Source organism: Neolamprologus brichardi, chromosome 9 (assembly GCF_056152115.1).
Source record: "Neolamprologus brichardi isolate AB-2024 chromosome 9, ASM5615211v1, whole genome shotgun sequence".
NCBI classification, from domain to species: Eukaryota; Metazoa; Chordata; class Actinopteri; order Cichliformes; family Cichlidae; genus Neolamprologus; species Neolamprologus brichardi.
In genome coordinates this window covers 29156884-29176426 of record NC_142112.1, presented here as the reverse complement: position 1 = coordinate 29176426, position 19543 = coordinate 29156884, and the positions used below count along the sequence as shown (strand labels likewise).

The following is a 19543-nucleotide window of genomic DNA, read 5'->3' as shown; positions in this document are numbered from 1 at the left end:
GCAATAAAACCTATCAATGGGCCAGTGTCACATGAGCCAGTGTTCACTGATAAAGACAAGGTGCAAATGACTGTCACAAATTGCATTAACACATTTTTAAATTAAAAAGCACGAGTGTACTTCGAATGTGTCAAGAGGACAAAATAGTAAAATGGTACGCCAGAAATAAATTCCCCTATTTTTTTTTTTTTTTTTTTTTTTGGGGGGGGGTTCTGAAAAACCTTATTATGTCATTGTACTCTGAGTTGCAACGGGAAAGCAAGCGTTTATTGAAGATTATGAAGGAAGACGTATTTGGAGGAAGACGTAACCCCCCCCAAAAAAAGAAAAAAAAAAACAAAAACAAAAAACACGCAGGTGGTATTATGGTGCCACCTGCTGTTGCTTCCCAGGCAGCACAGCAACGTGTTACCGGTACAGGGACCTGATCCGTGAAGCTTTAAAACGAACTGATGAGTTTGCTCAGTGGTTGGGGCGACTGGCTTAACCTCTGCTTCACTGATTATCTCGCTCCTTCTGCCTCAGGAGCAAGAAATGATAGGACATATATCTGATATGCGCAGTTTATCAAGGCGCAAAACAGAAACTAAAGGCCAGTTTGCTCTATTATTATTTCAGACTATAATACATATAAATATTTAGCCAAACAAATCAAAGTCAAATGAGGCAGCATTCACCGATAATGAACAGGTGCGTATGAATTGGTCCAAAGGAAAAAACGAAAACGCGACTGTGCAAGAGGACATAATAATAGGCTGCACAAACCAAAATAAAAAATGGTCACTGCACAAGAGACGTGAAGAAGGGAGTGCAGGCGGGATGAAGCGGTTGGAGACGAGGGTCAGGGGTGATTTGTGACAGCAGTATAGCACCAAGAGTGAAGGGAAGATTTTCAAGATGGTAGTGAGACCTGCTATGATGTATGGTTTGGAGATAGCGGGACTAACAAAAAGACAGGAGGCGGAAATTAAAATGTTAAAAGTTTCATTGGGGATGACCAGAATGGGAAATGAGTATATCAGAGGGACAGATTAGGTAAAAAAAAAGGCAAGGCTGGGATGTTTTTTTTTTTTTTTTTAAATCAGAATACGGATATATTGAATAAAAAATGTTGAAGATGCAGCTACCAGCAGAAGGAAAAGAGGAAGATCTTAGAGAAGACATGTAGAACATGCAGTGGGTTGGTGTGACGGGAGATGCCGATATTCTGCTGTGGAGTTCCTAAAAGCGAGCAAAAAAGAAGAAATGCATCTCAGGCAAAAACAAGTTATGGTGGTGTGAGATGATAGTATGCTGCCACCTGCTTTTCATTGAGACTACAACGCATGAGGTAAAAAACCCTGTCGTGATTTTTTTTTTTGTCCCGACGTACAATATGAGGGTAAACAGACTCACTCATCGAGAACTAAATGAGTTCTAATTCAACTTTAATGTATTTTAAATTATCACGAGATTTGAAAAGGTGCCCCAAACCGTATTGTATCCCCAAAGAACTTTAAAACTGTTCTAACGATTTTAAAAATAGCCTAAATATATAAGTTTAGTTTCTGTGAATTAGTTATCTAATTCACAGTACAATACAAAGAAATTAAATAATCGTTTATCTCATTTGTCCTAGAAAGAAAGTCAGCTACTCTCTCGAAACAGGTGACTGGGGCGTTAACGTTACGTTTCTGTCGCAGGCAAATGACGTCACTTAGAAGGCACGGTGGTGTTTTCAAGTAGCACGAGGATTTTAACGCCACTCTTCGAGGAAGTTCGGTAAGTCTTACAGCCGTACACTTACGAACTGTTATACCAACATAAATAACGTAAAATAAGTCGCTTAGTTTCATCGTCGTTATGTGTACTATAGCACAGGCTAACATGTGAGACACTCAGCTAACTAGCTGGTAACTGCACTGCATTTCAGTTTGCCTGAAATATAATTACATGTCGTTAAAGACCGTAATACATATTATCATTATTATTATTATTATTATATTTCTGATGGTGTTCTTCTTGGCTGTTTGTCTTAACTCTTTTCTATGCACTGCTGTATGTGTATCAGGTATTTACAATGTCTCCCTCTCACGTTGTCTATTTGCTGTCCTTCCGTGTAAATACAACACACTGATGATAAATTTTAGTCTTTAAGCTTTACAGTTTCTTTGGAAATTCCTATAACGTTACCACAGGTCACAGACTAGTGCACTCCCAGTACCAGTCCCGAGCCCAGCTAAATGGAAGCGTTTTTATGTTCCTGAGCAAGATCTTTGTTTTTTCCCTGGCTGGTCTCAGACGTGCTAGTTTGTGCCCATGTACACAAGATAAAGATTTTACATACTTACAGCATGAAAAGTTCCATATTTCCACCAGAGACCCAGATAATAGGTTGATTAAAGTGATTCCGGCATCTGACTTGGATACCTCCTGAATGCCTCCTAGGCGAGATGTTTTGGACATGGGGAAGACCCAGGACTCACTGTGGAGGCTGTAGCTGTCACCTGGTTTGGGAGGGACTAGGTGTCCCCCTAGAATGAGCTGGAAGAGGTGGCTTGGGCTTCTCTGCTCAGATTGCTGCCCCCGTGACTCAAACCCAGATAAGCTGTATATCCATCCAGAAGTGCAGGCAATAAAAAGGATGAGGTTGGAGCGACTGGGTAATGTAGTGGTTAGCTCTGTAGCCTCACAGCATAAAGCTGGTTCCCCTCTCCTTAGCATGTGCATGCAGGTTTACTTCAGGTATTCTGGCTGCCTCCCAGAGTCTGAATATATAAAGAGATGGTTTGAGCAGGTGATACAAATGCTGAAATGCTACTGTGGGGGCTACTATGCTCAAGTCGATACCACCGCCCTACTCTACTGTCCTGTCAAAAATGAAGGCTAAATTTGCTACCAAAAAAGAAAAACAAAAAAGAAAACAAATAAATAAAACACATATAATATCAGCGAAGGCCTTTAGCTACAAATATGCTTGTTTTTCTTCAGCCACATTATGACTCCTTATCCACTTTGATTCCAGTTTTCACCAGACCATGAAATCTGCATGTACAGACTCACCAGTTAAATTGGGTGAAATCATTGTCCCCAAATAAGGTTAAAATAAAAAAAATGTAAATGACAAAGCAATTCATTTTTCCTCCTGGAGGTTATACTTTTGCTGTTGTCTTTACCTTTTGCAGATTTCAGTTGTGCCGTGTTTATTGCTTATTACGCCTCTTGCAGAATCTGCAGTTGTGTGTGTCACCTTCACTGGGCAGGAAGAATTTGTGAATTTATGTAGTTTATAAATCAAACTCCAACATCAGCCCTCTGTGTACTGAGAGGGCTTTTTTTGTTTTGAGCAGGTTGTGCAGGAAAATGTTAATATAAAAAGTTATAACACTGTAAAACATGACTGAATTAGTGCATTTTCATTTGACTTACAGCCTTTTCTGACATCATCTACAACTTTCTGACCACTGTTTTAAGGCCCATGGCCATAACTGAGCTTTTTGGGGTAAAAAGAGGTGTTGCTAATCAGGTGGCTTTCCAGGCACGTCTAGAATCAGGAGCAATCTATGAATCTGTGAGTGTGTGATCAGCGCAGAGACTGCCAGAGAAACACAGGGAATCACTGGAGGAAGAACATGGTAGAGAAAGTAAATAATTTCCACAAATGCATCCATGCTGACTGCCGTTCTTTCCACAGGTAAAATGGCAAAGAATAAACAAAAGGGGAAAAAACAGAAGAACGTCTTTCAAGTGGCAAACAAGCACTTGAAGAACAAGACCAAAGCGAAACCCGTCACAACACTCAAACATGTAAGATCTCTTTCATCTCTTACTCCCGGTTTTGTTTTCTTTGGCTTATTGGGTTTTGTTTTTGTACATGTATTTTGTATCCTCCCTTGTTCATGGTGTTTGTTGCATCTGCTCTAACATGATTGTGGTATCACAGATCAATACAGTGAAAAAGGAGAAAGTGGAGAGTCTAAATCAAATCTTCACAGAAGTCCAGAGGGATGTTAAGAGCATTTCAAAGTCAGTCGCTCCTGAACCAAAGAAACAAATACAGGTAAAGGAGGAAATCATGGACTTTTAACATTCTTTTAGCTGTGTTTTTAAAACAATTTTATTGCTATCAACATATATACTTTTAAATTTCTTAGGTTGTCAGAGACCTACCGAAGGAATCTGTAAATATCGACAATGCCGCTCAACTCTTCTCTCAGCTATAATAGTATAAAAATAAGTGATTACCACGAACAAAGATGATGGACTGAATATGCTCTCACAGCATTTTGTCATTTCTCTTCGAAATGAGGACTACAGATGAGCTGCCAAGAACCTGCTGCATTGATATGGGAGCGAAATCTCATGTGCAACTCAAGGTTTTTGCGTATTATGTGCACAAAGAAATCAAATCCAATTACAGAGTTGAACACTGTCAATTGTAACGTTCTTTCAGATTATGCACCTTTGTGTATTTTATTAATATCTTTTAGACTTTGAATACACGTTATTGTCATTATTGATTCTCAGAAAATGCTTATGTTAGAGCAGATTCAAACTGTAATGTTATATATGGCACGAACAATAAGTTAAATGAAACAAAATAAAGTGTTGATATGTCAGATGACTTATCTTTTCATTAACCGATTCTCTTTAAAACTCTTTGTGTGCCTTGTAGTCATTTTTCAATAAACTTTTCAAAAGAATTCTCCCAACTACACGAATTTCATCCTACCCTCTTTGATTTTTGTTTTTCTTTGTAGTTCAAGGTTTCAACCCCCTTTGACATGTTTTGGTGTCTCTCATTTAGCACAAATAAAGACACAGAGGAGATCACTGACTTCTATTTGTGAAGATGGAAATGCTCGCCTCTGAGTTTCGGTACGAGTGGTTCTTATATAAAATGTGACCTGCCAAATTTAGTGCTCCAGTGCGAGTAAGGCCTATGTGTTTTTATTTGTTTAGAATGACCTAAAAATAAGAATATTTGTGCTTTTGCTACCCTTGAAAAACATTTTTATATCTTATATCAAATTAGATGAAAAACTGAAAAATCCAATTCGAAAGTTTTATTGTTCACACATTCTCACATTGGAAGGTGAGAGTGATATACATGATCAAAACTCGCATTCCCTATTGTGCTTTAGTTTTAATTAACTAATTAATTAACTTTTAAGAAATACAGTACTGTGGAAGAATCTGGAGACTTTTCTGATTATTTCTTTATGTTTTGGTTCTAGGCAGCCAGACTTTCTTGTAACTGTTTGTAAAACGGTCTTGAGCAGTACTCCAGGGTTTCTGAACGTCTTTCAAAGTTTTTGCTTTGGAGCTTGGACCTCACCATCATTGAAGCAGTGTGGGGTCATCTTGACAGAACAGAACAAAAGGCAGCCAACATTCAAAGAATTTTGGATTGTCCTTCAAAAATCCCAAAGAACTATTTCTGAAAATTACTTCAAAAAATTACTGAAAAGCTTGCCTTAAAAGAGTTCAGGCTGTGTTGGAGAATAAAGGTTGCCAAACGAAATATCAACTTTTAAGTTTGTTTGAACTACAAACTATTCTTCCCTTATATACTGTATTCCCATGTGTGCTTGCAGGTATTTCAGTAACTTATAACTCCTACCAGTACTTGATTAAATTTATATTAGCATGACAACTTGTTGACTTCTATTGATTTGACTTTCATATGGACCAAACTATACTTATACAAATGAAATGGTAACATTACGTATGCTTTTGATATATTAAAACGTCTCAGTGATTTCATGCGTGACCCTGAATGTGATCTCAGCTGCCACTCTTCATAAGACTGAGTTTGACACCCCTGCTCTAGAGATGGCTTTTCATGTTTTGTTTGTTTTTTAATGTATTGCTGGTGTGAAGCCAGTTATAGTGCCATTAGAATTTATAACCTAATGTTACTGAGTGGAAATTATTGCTCAACTTCTGGAAACCCATAGTGGCTCTGATGCTGTGTTGGCACCAGCACCAGATATTTTTAAGTGGAAAAACATGAAATTGATTCTATTAGGAACTGGCAGAACAGGTAAAGAGGTATTACTGGCAACCTAGGTACACACCTGGAGAGAATCAGTTAGCTGCAATTGCAATCTCATTGGTACATGCCGCTAAGGCAAACACACCGGTCCGTTACTTATTTTACAAACGTTCTGCAGAGAAAGAATACAGTGATATTTTTGTCAAGTCGTATCAAGCTGGGTTTTGCTGTTTCTGTGGACTGCATTATGTTGTTTGGCGTCTGTGCGATTTCATCAGCTAATAATGTACAAACTCTATTTGTTGGCCTCACGCCGTCATTTCTATCAGAAGGGCAGCTGAAAATGAATTATAGATTTTTTGCCTCCACCTGCAAGCAGAGAGCCGTTATCAGTATGCTGCTGCTGCATCCCGCTGTAGCAACTTGACATCAGAGGTCACGGGTGTACGAGCACCAAGCTGATTGCTTGTCTCGGTGGCAACCTCTGACTGAGTTAGTTGGTCAATAAATCTGGGGTGAGGTAAGAGCAGAAGTGAGGCTGGTAAACAAATCTGCACTTGGCTGTGTTGACATAAATAACCTGGCAGATTAGATTTTCAAGGTGAAGATGACATGATAGAAATACTGGCCTGAGCGATGGCTTTCACTACCTATGATGAAGTTCGGTAGCTCCATAACCCTCAGCCGGTGCAGGAGATGGCTGCCCCTCCACGAGCCTGGTTCTGCCAAAGGTTTCTTCCTATTAAAAAGGAGTTTTTTCTTCCCACTGTCACCATGTCCTTGCCCAAAGAAGGTTGTGTGATTGTTGTTTTGTCATTGTAATATTGTAGGGGTTTTATAAAGTGCCTTGAGTGCTTTTGTGATTTGATTTAAAAAACAAAATGAATAAAATACAATTGAGTTGAACTGAATAGATAAGAGTGGAAGTATTTGGAAAAGGTTGCAATGAGATTTTTGGCCACATGGGGGCAACAGAAAGAAGCTGTAAATACTGACCTCACTTCTTGAGTTGATATGGCAAGGTTTTGAACAATGACTTGTTCTTGTTTTCACATGGAAATGACAATAACATTACAATTCACTGGTTTTAATGCTTGGTTTGGTCTCTACTGGGTAAAATATGTCTTTTTAGCAACTTCAGTCTTCACTGTTTTCATAGCTAGTTGTTTGATATGATATAGCGCCTCTGATCAATACAGCTACCTCCCTAAAAGCAAGACTGGTCACAGTGAACGAAATGATAAGAATTGGCACCATGATTGACCCCTTTCATATTATGCAAATTATTTTGATCCACTTTCTATCTAGAAGTATTGATTAAGGTCAGCTTTAAAGAATTATATTTGTAAAACTGAGTATGAGCAGGAAGTCTTCTCCCTTTTTTCTTCAACTGAATTAAAGTGACAGCAAAATCTGGGGAAAAGCTTAACAAGTAGGACACAGTTGCTCTGAAATCCATTCACTTGATGCCTTTTGGGGGAAAACATTTATTCCTAATACAGAGGAAAAGGTTTTCAGGTGGAAATGATTGGCGAGGGGAGCATAGCAGATGCAGTGTTAAAGTGTTAGCCTGCAAGCAGGTGCTTCCCACTGTGATCCAGATGGCTGCACCAGAGCACAGGCAGTGGGGTTTGCACCGCTACACACCCTGGGGACAGAGATCATGGCAGCGCACACATACGTACACTCATTGGATTTTTTTTTAAATTTACATGCACTGGTGGGGGGTAGCTGGATCTGTGGGTGAGAGGACCAGAGCTCTGTTTGTCATGGCACAGTGTGTTGTTAGTCACGTTTAGTGCTGCTAGTCATGCAAAAAGTCCTGCAGAGTTCTGCTCTTGCTTGAAAACTTATCCCTTTGATCCAACTTTAAAACTTTAAAACCATCTATTTATGTAAGACCTCGTCTCCGTCTGTCTCGGTGAACCCTGTGAAAGACGGTGCTAATGATGGTATGTGTTAAAGTTAAAATTAAACAAGCTTTTGCTTTTCTTGAGGTACTCCTATTGTGCCATTAAAGAAAGAGCACCCGGAGACGTTTGATTGAAGTTGATTAGTCAGTTGCTTAATTGAATGTAATCAAAAGGGACGTTTTAGACAACCACCAGAGTTGGAGATGTCCACAAGATGGTGCTCTGGATGGGCTTATCATTATGCACGGTGACAAGCGGGGAAGTGGATCTGTAGGTGTGTGTGTGAGAGAGAGAGGAGAGTCGGGGACACAGAGATCGAGAAAGAGAAAAAGAGAAGTGTTGGGCTCGCTGAATGCCAATAAGAAGCTGAAGGCCTATTTGCAGTATGTCATTCCCAGCACACAGCTGGGTTTTTCACTCTGACAGGACTAGCAGCAAAAGGTTACAGCACCTGGACTTCTCCCTGTGAGAGAAATAAGAATCATCGTGTTTGTCTGTTCAAGAGAGAAACAGACTCAGTGTGTGTGTCTATGTTCTCTGCTTGTGTTTGCCTATGCAGATTTGCTTTTCACAGCCATTTTCAGATCGCAGCGGTTGCCACAACCCAGGCATCATTCTTCCAAAGCCACGATGGCGGATACACTTTGCTTTTAATTTCTTTCTAATTCCACTTTCAAAAAGAATAAATGCATCAAGGATGTGCTGCACATTGTAAGCTCTGATGGCCATATGAAATATGCTTTTAAAATAATTGGACTGATTCGGTCTCTTTAAAGAGAACACGGCGAGCTATTTAAAGCAAAGCAATCAACTCTGAAATATGAAACAGGAACAATTATTTTACTCGAAAGGTCAAAATGCCAGTCAAATTAAAACATTAGTCACGATGAAATTATAAAAATATATATCTGACACGTCTATTAGGCCAATATAATGAGCCACACTTTTTCTAAAATGTATATTTACCCAAGAAATTTCCATTAATGAAGAGCAGTTTGTCATTGGCTACCCTTCAGAAACTAATCCCTTTACTCGGTTGTTTGAATCTCCCTTTAATGTCTTTAATGGCATTTTGCCAGCAAGTTCGACAGCCAAGATTCACATAATGATTAAAGTTTGCTATTCAGACCAGGGCAGAGCAATGTCTCTGCTGTGTCCTCACAGTAACTAAATATTCCCATCATGCACTCGTGCTTGCAGACTTATCTCATGTGAATCTGTATATTTTGCCTCGTTTTTCAGTGTTGAAGTCAGGGATTTGGGGCTGCTGCTGTGCCCTCAGTGTGATTTGCTGTTTGATCGAGAGTCTGTGCCTCCAAAGGAAAGATTAAACCCATGCCGCAGATATACCACTACCATCACTGACAGATATGATAAAGATAGAGCCGGTACTGTGATTTCATTCATGTTGGATCTTTCATTAATCAATAAAGAGAAGAGAAGGAAAGATACGTTTGATTAATGGACAAATGCCTTTGCCGTGTTTTAACTTGAGTATCTGACTAACATTGTCTTGGGGATGCTGAATTTAGCTTGTATTCGATTTCTGCAAAGACCGAAGAAGGCTTTGCAAAAACTTTATGGAACATTTGTGATTTAAATTCCTCGTGTTTTCCGTATCGCCTTGGGTATATTTGAAGTCTTTATTAAAAGGATTTCTCACTGTGTTAATCAAAGTATTTAAGTTTTAGCTGTGACTAGATTAATGGCCTTAATTTTCTTTTAGGAAAGTCCATTTAGCCTGCTGTTTTGTACCACCTCCTTAAAACTTAGACACACAGAAATAAATTGGCATTCTGCAGTTCCTTCTGTAGAAATATATATAAAGAACAAAGCCTTTGCATCAAGGTCAGGGAAGAAAGGGAATTTTTAACACTATACAGATCCAAGCTCACTTCCTGACAGGTCATTGCCTTTATAAAACAAGAGAAAAAGTTCATAGATGGAAGATTTGCTGTTTTATGTATGCTGATGCTGATTTGGACTGGTTATATGTTAGCAATCTCTAGTTTTGATTGTTGTGCAGATTTGAAGAATCAATTTATGAAAATCATCCATCAATTTTCTTAGCTGCTTATTGATCTTAGGCTGTTAGGTTACCATGTATGGTTGATTTAGGATTAGCAATTAAGCTAATGAGCATGTATTTGGACTGTGGGGAAAATGCTGGAACAACCCACGCATGCACAGGGAAAGCATGCAAACTCCATGTAGAGAGTCTGCAGCCACCGGATTAAAACCTTCTTGATGTTCCAGTTCTAACCCTTACATCATTGAGCTAACATCCATTAAATAATTCTCTTTAATTCCTGCCACACGGTTTATGGCTACATTTCAAGCAAATTATTATTTCTGATAGCCAATTCTGTCTGAAGCTTTTCATTATATATGAAGCACATTGATGATTGTTGTACTACCTGTTCATTAACAGATAGAACAATAATCAATACAACAGAATCACTTTTGAAGACAGACATATTTTGATTAAAAACACCTTTAGAGATCTGAGATTTGTAAACATGGTATTTTTGTTTTATATATAGGGTTGCATTGCCCTGCCAAAGGACTGTCAGTGGGATTGGTACTGGCGCCATCACTAAAAGAAATTGTGACGTTCGTCACAGGTGAAACTACTTTTGAACAAATTGTGCTGTCACTAAAGGGAAATAAATATTGGAATAACTTCTCATTTCTTTTAAGGCAAAGGAAATAATAATAATAATAATGGATTGGATTTATATAGCGCTTTTCAAGGCACCCAAAGCGCTTTACAATGCCACTATTCATTCATTCTCACATTCACACACTGGTGGAGGCAAGCTACGGTTGTAGCCACAGCTGCCCTGGGGCAGACTGACAGAAGCAAGGCCATATCGCGCCATCTGCCCCTCTGGCCAACACCAGTAGGCGGTAGGGTAAAGTGTCTTGCCCAAGGACACAACGACCAGGACAGAGAGCCCAGGGATCGAACCGGCGACCTTCCAGTTACAGATACGCCCTCATAGAGTTATCATAGTATATCCTCTGTATACATCATTGTAATTGTATTTTATTATGTGCCCTGTTGTATATACTCTCAGTTGTGCTTTGTATAATTTTATGTTATGTGTTCGAATGGAAAAGAAATAGTAAAAACTTGTAAAAGACTTGCATAAGATGTGGCCTACTTCATATAGTGAATCATATAAGACTCATATGATTTACTCATGAAAGTGGCCACTTTCTCATTACATATATTGTTTTAGTAAGTATCCAAAACATACAAGTTTCATTTATATAATTTTTCAAGGGATCTTATATCTGTTTTCACTCTTGTATGCTTTTCATACAAGTTTCACACAAGACAGATACAAACTTTATAAGATGTATATATATCTTTTCCATATGGGTGAATCTGGCTATTTGCATCATATATTATAGTCTCATATCCATTAATATTGACTGGCACTGATAAATAAACAAATAGGATTTAAAAAAAAAAAAAAAAAGATTAATTTTATGAGAAAAGTGATGTAGCAGTGGGAGAGCATTAATTGTAATTGTTAATTGTAGCAATGACAAGGAACAAACAAGTAGTCCACTTACATGAATCTGAACTTTGAGGCAAGCAGCTGAGGCGACAACCAGTTGGAGGAATTGGTAGATGTTGAGTTACTGCTGACTGAAACGTGATGGAGTGGGAAACCGGAACTTGGCGTGTTTACAGCAGCAGTTGCTGATTATTTTATCATCTATATGCGGACAGGGTCTCACTCTGCATCCCACATTCATGTACTGGTCAGATAGTCCCATTCCAGAAGCTGCGAAGTTATTCAGAATGTGAGAATAACAGATAGATCCATTGATGGTTTAATTGCAACCCAATACCAAACTGGAAATGAAGTGGGGGGGTTTTAATAGGAAAATGCAGTACATGAATTTGCACCCTTAAGCAAAACTTCATTCAGATTGTTTTGTGTGTGTCAAGAGTACTTTTGAACCAAAAGTTTCATTGACTTTCTGGGCAGTTTTGTTCAAATGACTTTTCCAAAATGCAAACAAAGTTTGATTGTCAAAGAGCATTTAAATACACAATAAAACCCAAGGTTGTTGTTTTTCCAGAGAGAGGTTTAAACCCAGAAAAACATCCCAAAATATGCAACCTTTGATTCTCAGTTGTGAGCCATTGGCGAGAATTTTGAAATGCAGAAACAAAGTTTTGCCAGAGTAAGCTTTTAAATTTTTAAAAACTGCATAAATTACTCCTAAATTGATAAAACTCTTAAATTTGGTCTGTTCAAAGTTTGGGCGTGTTCACAAAAAGCTTATAGGGTGCAAAGCCTTGGTTCTTAGCCAAGTCAACTCCATGCCACAAACTGTATCTCGATCACAACCAAATGGCAAAAACAAACAAGCCCAGGCTTCTGCAGTTCTATTTTCCATCTGCAACAAACCACCAGAGCGTCAAGCGACTGCAAGCTGTTTGGCTCGTAGGGAATGAAATAGGCTTTACACTTGAGAGAACACAGCGCACTGAGTTGCTTTTTTTTTAATAGGATCCCAGACACGTTGCTCAAGTCACCAGTGAGGTCCCACCTGCAGGTACTGTGGGCCGGTCTGTGTCTGAGGGACAGGAAAGGAAGGAGAGAGGAGTACGGCTCAGAGGAGATCTGGAAAAAGGAACGCAAGCTTTGCTTGTCAGGAGAGGGGAGAGAGCTTTCTGGTACACCTGTCAGACGCATGAGCAAAGTACATCTGTTCATCCCCTCCTCCTTCATCAGATGTCACAGTCTAAAAACAGGGCTTTCTGAAAACACAGCACACTTATTTCTGCCAGCCTCTGTCACACTGTCTCTTTGTTTTTTCACACAAATATGAGTGCACACACGCATACATACACAGACAAAGAGGAAGAGATGCAAATGGGTTTAGAGCAGAAATGCCACAATGCAAACACAGCCTGTAAAATACAACACCAGCATTACAGATTTTAGCTATCGCTGACCAAATCCCTCCCTCATCCCTCTCAGCTGCTGTTCTGAGGGACATATATATATATATATATATATATATATATATATATATATATATATATATATGGTGTGCTAGTGAAATCAGAGGGTGTAGCTGCAAAATGTAAGACTATAGAAGGAGAAGCTGAATTTTCTATTTAATATAGGTATTTAATCTACAGTTTTAGTTTTGAAATCTTTTAAGATGAACATATGTTTGCATACAGATCATTGGATGAATACTTTTAGGTGACCTTGCAAATACCATATACTTAATTGTATCAGAGTTTAAAACAAGCCAACAACAACACCAATGCTTTGGAGTTGCATCAAGAACGGCAACGGATATAAAAAATCTGTTAGATCAAGTATGCGGAGCTACCTGCTGTGGCGACCCTTGTGAATAAGTGAGAAGCCGAAAGTCTCTTTTATTCTGAAATGTAACTAAAGAACACTGAAATTTGCAATGGCCAGATCAATGGAACAGCCAATGGGATATAAAGTATTGTAATCTGCATAAAAATGCAAAGAGGATATTTACTTTTATTGGGGAATTAAAAGAGGTCCAAGAATGGATCCCTGAGGAACACCTGCACTGATGGCAAAGAGACTTGACCTTAAAGCTTTGGAGAGTCCTGTATAAATTCTATTTGCAACATTGTGCAAAGTGTAAAGTGCAAAGTGTAAAGTGATATTCAGAATTACTGGGGGCTTTTATAATATTAAAGACAAATTGCTGCTGATGTTGCGCTGATACATGATCTAAATCCTGACTGCTCTGACTGTAAAATGTTATTTGACTCAAGACACAGTGTCAGTGGAACGTTTACTAGGAACTTAAAGGTTTTTGCTAGACAATTTTGAGTTGGGATGGTAATCATTTAATTCACCTGGGTGACCAGCTTTATGCTGTGGGAGAACCTGTGCAGCATTCCAGATTTTTGAAATTTTACCTGAAGCAAGCTATAAATTAAAAATATGAGCTGCAGAAGCAACAATTAGATCAGCACTCAGGAATAGGAGGGAGGAATCTAAATTGTCTTCACCCTCAGATTTGTTTGGGTTTAAAATGTCCAATTTACTGTTTACTGTAAACCTCCCTACAGCTTATTAGTGTAAAAAGAGAATTTGTTGTCAGAGTTTGAAATACAGTACTTGGTTGAGAATATAGAAGTTAAGGGTACATACAGAATTATATATCCAATTTATAGTCCCATTTACAACTGGTGAAAAACAGTGTTGTTTTGTGTAATTGGATCATTTTACCAGTTTTCCTCTTGATGTTCTTTGCAATGTGCTGAGTCGCAGTCCCCCAGTTTGTCCTTATGAGTGTGTGTGATAAATAGTACACATAATATGTAAATGTGGGTTATAGTATAAAAACTGCTTTTGGAGGTCTATAAGACAAGAAAGTCACCGGAAAAATACCAGTTCATTTTCTGTTTCACTATGTGAATACAGGCAGAGCCCTCATTTAATTAAAATGATTGCATTCATTATTGATTAAATATTGACGGATGAAATGAGGGAGGAGCCTCTGTGGACTATGATATTTGCAGATAACACTGAACTGTGGTGAGAGTAGTAGTAGCTGGTCTAAGAGAGCCTGGAACGGTGGAGGTATGCACTATAGAGAAAACGAATGAAAGTCAGTGGAAGCAACACAGATTATGTGTTTGGAGTGGAAGACAGGTGGAAAAGTGAAGAGTAGGCGAGGAGTACAAGTAGTAAACCATTTAAAGCAATAGATAGTAGAAAAGAGAGATAAAGAAGACATTGAAGGCAGGGTGGGGTGGGTGGAGACAGGTGTGACAGAAGAATAGCAGCAAGAGTGAAAGGAAGGGTTTACAAGGTGGTACTGAGATGTGCTGTGTAAGGTTTAGAAAGGGTGACACTGACAAAAAGATGTGTTCAGTGGGAGTAACCAGCATGGATAAGATTAGAAATGAATATATCAGATGCACAGCACAGGTTTAGTGGTTTGGAGTCAAAGTTAGAAAAGCAAGGCTGATGGTTTGAACATGTGCAGAGGAGAGATAGTGGCTATATTAGGCATAGGATGCTGAATATGGCATTGTCAGTCCAGAGAAACACCTTAGAGGAGGGTCATGGATGTAGTAAAGAAGGACATTCAGAGGGTTGGTGTAACAGACGAGGATGCTAGAGCAACCTCTAGCATCTTCTTCTGAGAGAAGAAGATGAACATTTAACTTAAAAGATCTTAAATTATACTGATTTATTAAAGCTCTACTTTTTGCCTACATGCTGAGGAGCATGGTTGTATATACATGTATCATTTATTAATATGTACAGAATAGTCCACAAGGACTTCAGTGACTAGTAATGTTTAAGTTAAAATTCGGCGTTAAGGTTTAGCTTTTAGCAGGTCACCATGTCTGAGCCTTGTGTAGCAATTAAGGACTCCCAGTAAGTGTTTATGTTCTCAGTTGTTAATAAAACTGGTGTTCCTCCAACTGTATTGTGTATGGGGCACAAAACTGAGAACTCTGAGAACTCTTATCATATAATGTAACTGTTTTCTAAAAATGCTTTAAACTTGTTTTTTTAATGTAAGCCACTCAAAGCAGCAATTTTATTCTACGGCTAAATTAAGACTAAAAATTAATTTAGAATGAAACTGCTTTGCCACACACTCAAAATAAAGAGGTTATTGTAACTTAAGTTGCACAATTTTTGCACCAATTCATCACATTTACTTTGTAGTTTTTAAAAGCTTAGCTTCATTCGTATGCGTCTAAAGGGTGCTACAAATGTACAAGCAGCTTTCAGCTATAGTTTCGAGAGCAAAATGTTCATGGTCCTTCAGCATTGCTTTTGAAATTCTCAAAAAAATAAAAAAATAAATCTTGTTTGGAGTTTAAAATTTTTAATTTAAGCGCCCTGAAAACACACAAGGTCACTGTGAGGGACCAAGCAGCCAAAGAGGACACAGGCAAAAAAAGTATCTTTATTTTAACCCTCAAAAAGTCCAAAATGAACAAAATTCAAAAACATACTTAGCAGGCCCATAAAAGAGGTCAACTAAATATAACGCTACGAAAAGTAATTTCCAGAAACTTAAACAAAACAAAGTGAGACACAACTTAACTCACAAACTGACCTAATTACAAAGACACATGAGGGTAGCTTTTATAATGATTTGGCCAAACCATTTACACACAATAGGAGGGGGGGGGGGGGGGGGGGGAACAAAAACACACTAATATTAACTAAGCACAGAATAACCCAACTAAACCTAAAACACCCCTGCTCCTGGTAAGCCCATGGTTGTTCAGGCATTTTGTTCACAGAGTCCTCAGCCACGCCTTTTGCCAGGCAAAGGACAGGAAACAGCCACCGCCCAAACCCAGGTAACTCAAAGAAAGAGAAACATAATTAATATAACAAAACATTTTAGAAAAACCACACAATGTTACTATGTGCGCGCCTCATAATACCAGTGTTAGGTTTAACCAAATGATTAATGAAGAAAACTGCAAAGCAAACTAATAAAGTAAAAAGTGGACTGATTTACCCCTGTGTGGCTGATTCCATCACAGTCACACAGTCTTCAACCAAAAAAATACAATTTTTTTAGGATGTCTTTGCAGCTCTGTGCTTGTCCTTGCCTCGTATCGCCTCAGTTGTGGGCCAAATCTGGCTAAACCGCTGCCACGTCATCGGTTTTAATCAGCTAATAAAATGACCCCCCACCCCCGACTCCTCCCTTCCCCACCTGAAAACTTAAACCTTTAGTGAAATGTTTTTTTTTTTATCTAAAAAGTTTTTCTGTTTGGTACTACTCATAAACAAGTTATAGTCAGTTTGCTCAGTTTTTGGAAGGGAGGAAATCAAACTGGCAAATGTCATGAAAGTTGGAGCTGGCAGATCTTTTCACTGGCAGTCAGCAGCTAGCACCCTGGGCAATATACAAATACAACACAAGCATGTGAATGTGAATATGCTGAAGAAGAGTGTTCATACAAACAGTCCTTCTGATTTTTAAAATTATTTTTTTCAGGTTCTGATACACTACTCAAAAACAATCACTCTCATACTATCTGCTATCTTTTTGCAGGGTATTTTGAAGCAGAAATTTGAAGTCAGACTTGAAATTCCAAACAAAATTCCAAACAGGCCGGAGGTGCTTACAAAGAAAAGGAGCAGAACTCCTTAACTTCATATTTCAAGTTGCAGATAAAAGCACAATTAGTCAATTGTAGTTATAGGATGATTAAGAATTTATGATAAGAGCAATGATAAGCAACATCCTAATGATATATTTCTGTAACAGGGAAGAAACAAGATTCAGCCCAGCAGGCGAGGGTGACTGGAAGTCAGCAGCAGAGAAAAAGACAGATTTGAAGTTCTTGTTTATGAGAGGAGGTCTGAGTTCTAGGCAGGCGTTAAGGTGGGATTTAGCAGGTAGGGTCACACTAAGATCAACATGGGCAAAGTAATTACTTAGAAACAAGTCACACAGTAATCTGCTTTGTGAGGTCCAGCTGATTTTTCTCCTTTGTACAAGCAGCGATGACCCGACCTTTGCTGCTTCTCCAGTATTCACTGCTCTTTGTGGGTTTAAGGCTCCAAATTCACTCAGCAAGATATAATGTCTCATAAGCTATACAGCTGATTTCCTCTGGACTGTATGAAGCTAACATAAAAGGTAGAATTAGGTGAGTGAATCTAATTAAAATCATTGCCTCAATTAATTGATGTAACCTAACAGTGACCATGAATAGCCTGCTCTGTACCAGCACAGCATAATGAATCACTGTGAACTTCACCACAGCACTGTGATCTAACCAGTGTAGCCTGCACTGAACAGCCTGGTATGTTAACCTTAAAATAATACAAAATTTGTATAATTCAGTTTGTTTTGCAAACGTATTCAGCTACTCATCATGTATAGCGCCGACATCTGATTTAAAACCTCTCAAACGAGGATGTTACATGTAAGATTTAAAATTCCAGTTTAGCCAATTTTACTTGCAGTGCACTCCTTGCCTTTGAAAATCATCTTTCATCTTCCTCTCCTGTCCTCTCTTACCTACATCTTTCTCATTTCTGATTTTGTCACATTATTTTTTTTTCTCTCTCTGAGAAATAGACTAACTTTACATTGAGCTCACACACTCATTTTGTGCTAAACTGAGCAGAATCAGAAATGACCTGGCTCTAAAAAAACCCTTTACTCAGCTTACGCTTGCTCCTCTTATGTGACGCTAGCTAAATGCTGAAGTACTGCGAGCCATTTTATTTGCATCTGCACCGTGAATGTATCAGAGGGATGAGAAGAAAAAAAAAGGGTGTGAGTGGGCTGTAGGATATTTTCATTAGTTTCTTGTTACTGAGCAAGTATCTCCATGCTGTCATTGGAAGCAACTGCCAGGCTGCAGCAGGCAAAAACGTTACTAATTTGACAGTAATATGCGTTAATCTGCTTATCATATTTAAATGCTCATTAAGAGAAGGTTCTGGATTGTTCTGGCCCACTTTAAACTCTGCTGGTAGGAGGGGACACCCTGCTGTGAGGATTGGGGTGAGCAGATCAGTGGGCTACTGGATGGAAGGTGCAGGAGCTGAGGCTCTTTAGGATCCGTGTGGATGATAAGCAGCAACAAACCTGGGCTGTAGCCAGCAGGTGATGCGGTGCTGCTTTAAGCTTTTAAACTGTACTGATTTACTTTATGTTGCCTTTTGGCTCATATTCCAATATCCTGAACAATGAGGTGGAAATATGAAGATAAGGGAATATGGACTCACTGACATTTTTGCAGCATTTGCTGAATCATTCAATTTCTAAGAGACATTTTTTTCAGGAAAGCATTCTTCTCTCCTTTTTTGAAAATGGCAGGTGCAGAAGCTAGATGTTTAAACTTTATGTAAATTCTAACTGGTAACAAACTTTATTGGCTTTTCTAAGTTTGTACTATTTTAAATATTTTCTTGGATCTTAGTGCAGAACAACGAATATGTTATACTGCTTGAAAACAAAACAATAGAATATATATTAAAAAAAAGAAAGGCTAAGAGTTAATCAAAATCTTTGTTGAATTAGTGTACAGCTTCTTGGCATAACCATGTGCACTTGTGGTATTTCAGGAGTGTCTTTGAGAGCATTTTGTTCCAAGGCTGAACAGAGGTAGTAGAAAATGAGGAAAGAGAGGTGAAATAATGTTCAACAAAATTCTCCAGTTGGCATCAAACCAAGAATGTCTTGCACACAGGTTGCTTTTCAACCGCCAGGCCACATAGGTTCCCCACAAGGAGATAAGATTGGATCACAGTAGTTGTCCTCAATTTCATTTTTTTTTAGCTTCAAATAAATTGGTAGCCACTCTGAAAAAGAAATCAGAGGTTGTCCAGATCCAAACAGATCATTAAAGTTCATCTGAAGCTCATATTTGTTAAACCTCTTACATTTGTTAGGTAACAAACTTTGGTGGCACAGTGCTCAAGTTTATTTAGTGCAGTGTTACTGAAATGAAGGCCAGCGCTTTGAACATAAAACCTCTACTAGAATAGTTTTGCATTATTCACTTCAATTCAATTTTATTTATATAGCACTAAATCCCAACAACAGTGGCCTCAAGGTGTTTTATATTATAAGGTAAAGATCCTGGCAATAATACAGTTTTATGACGATTCATAGGTCA

General features: G+C 38.5%; 1 protein-coding gene across 1 annotated transcript; it reads left to right on the top strand.

Annotated features, from left to right (window-relative positions):
- The first annotated feature begins 1676 nt into the window (after positions 1 to 1676).
- rbis (ribosomal biogenesis factor) lies at positions 1677 to 4700 on the top strand. The gene is made up of 4 exons (XM_035909649.2): positions 1677 to 1761; positions 3674 to 3786; positions 3923 to 4039; positions 4134 to 4700. The coding sequence occupies exons 2-4, from the start codon at positions 3679 to 3681 to the stop codon at positions 4200 to 4202; spliced, it is 294 nt and encodes a 97-aa protein (XP_035765542.2). The 5' UTR covers positions 1677 to 1761; positions 3674 to 3678; the 3' UTR covers positions 4203 to 4700.
- The last annotated feature ends 14843 nt before the right edge of the window (positions 4701 to 19543 follow it).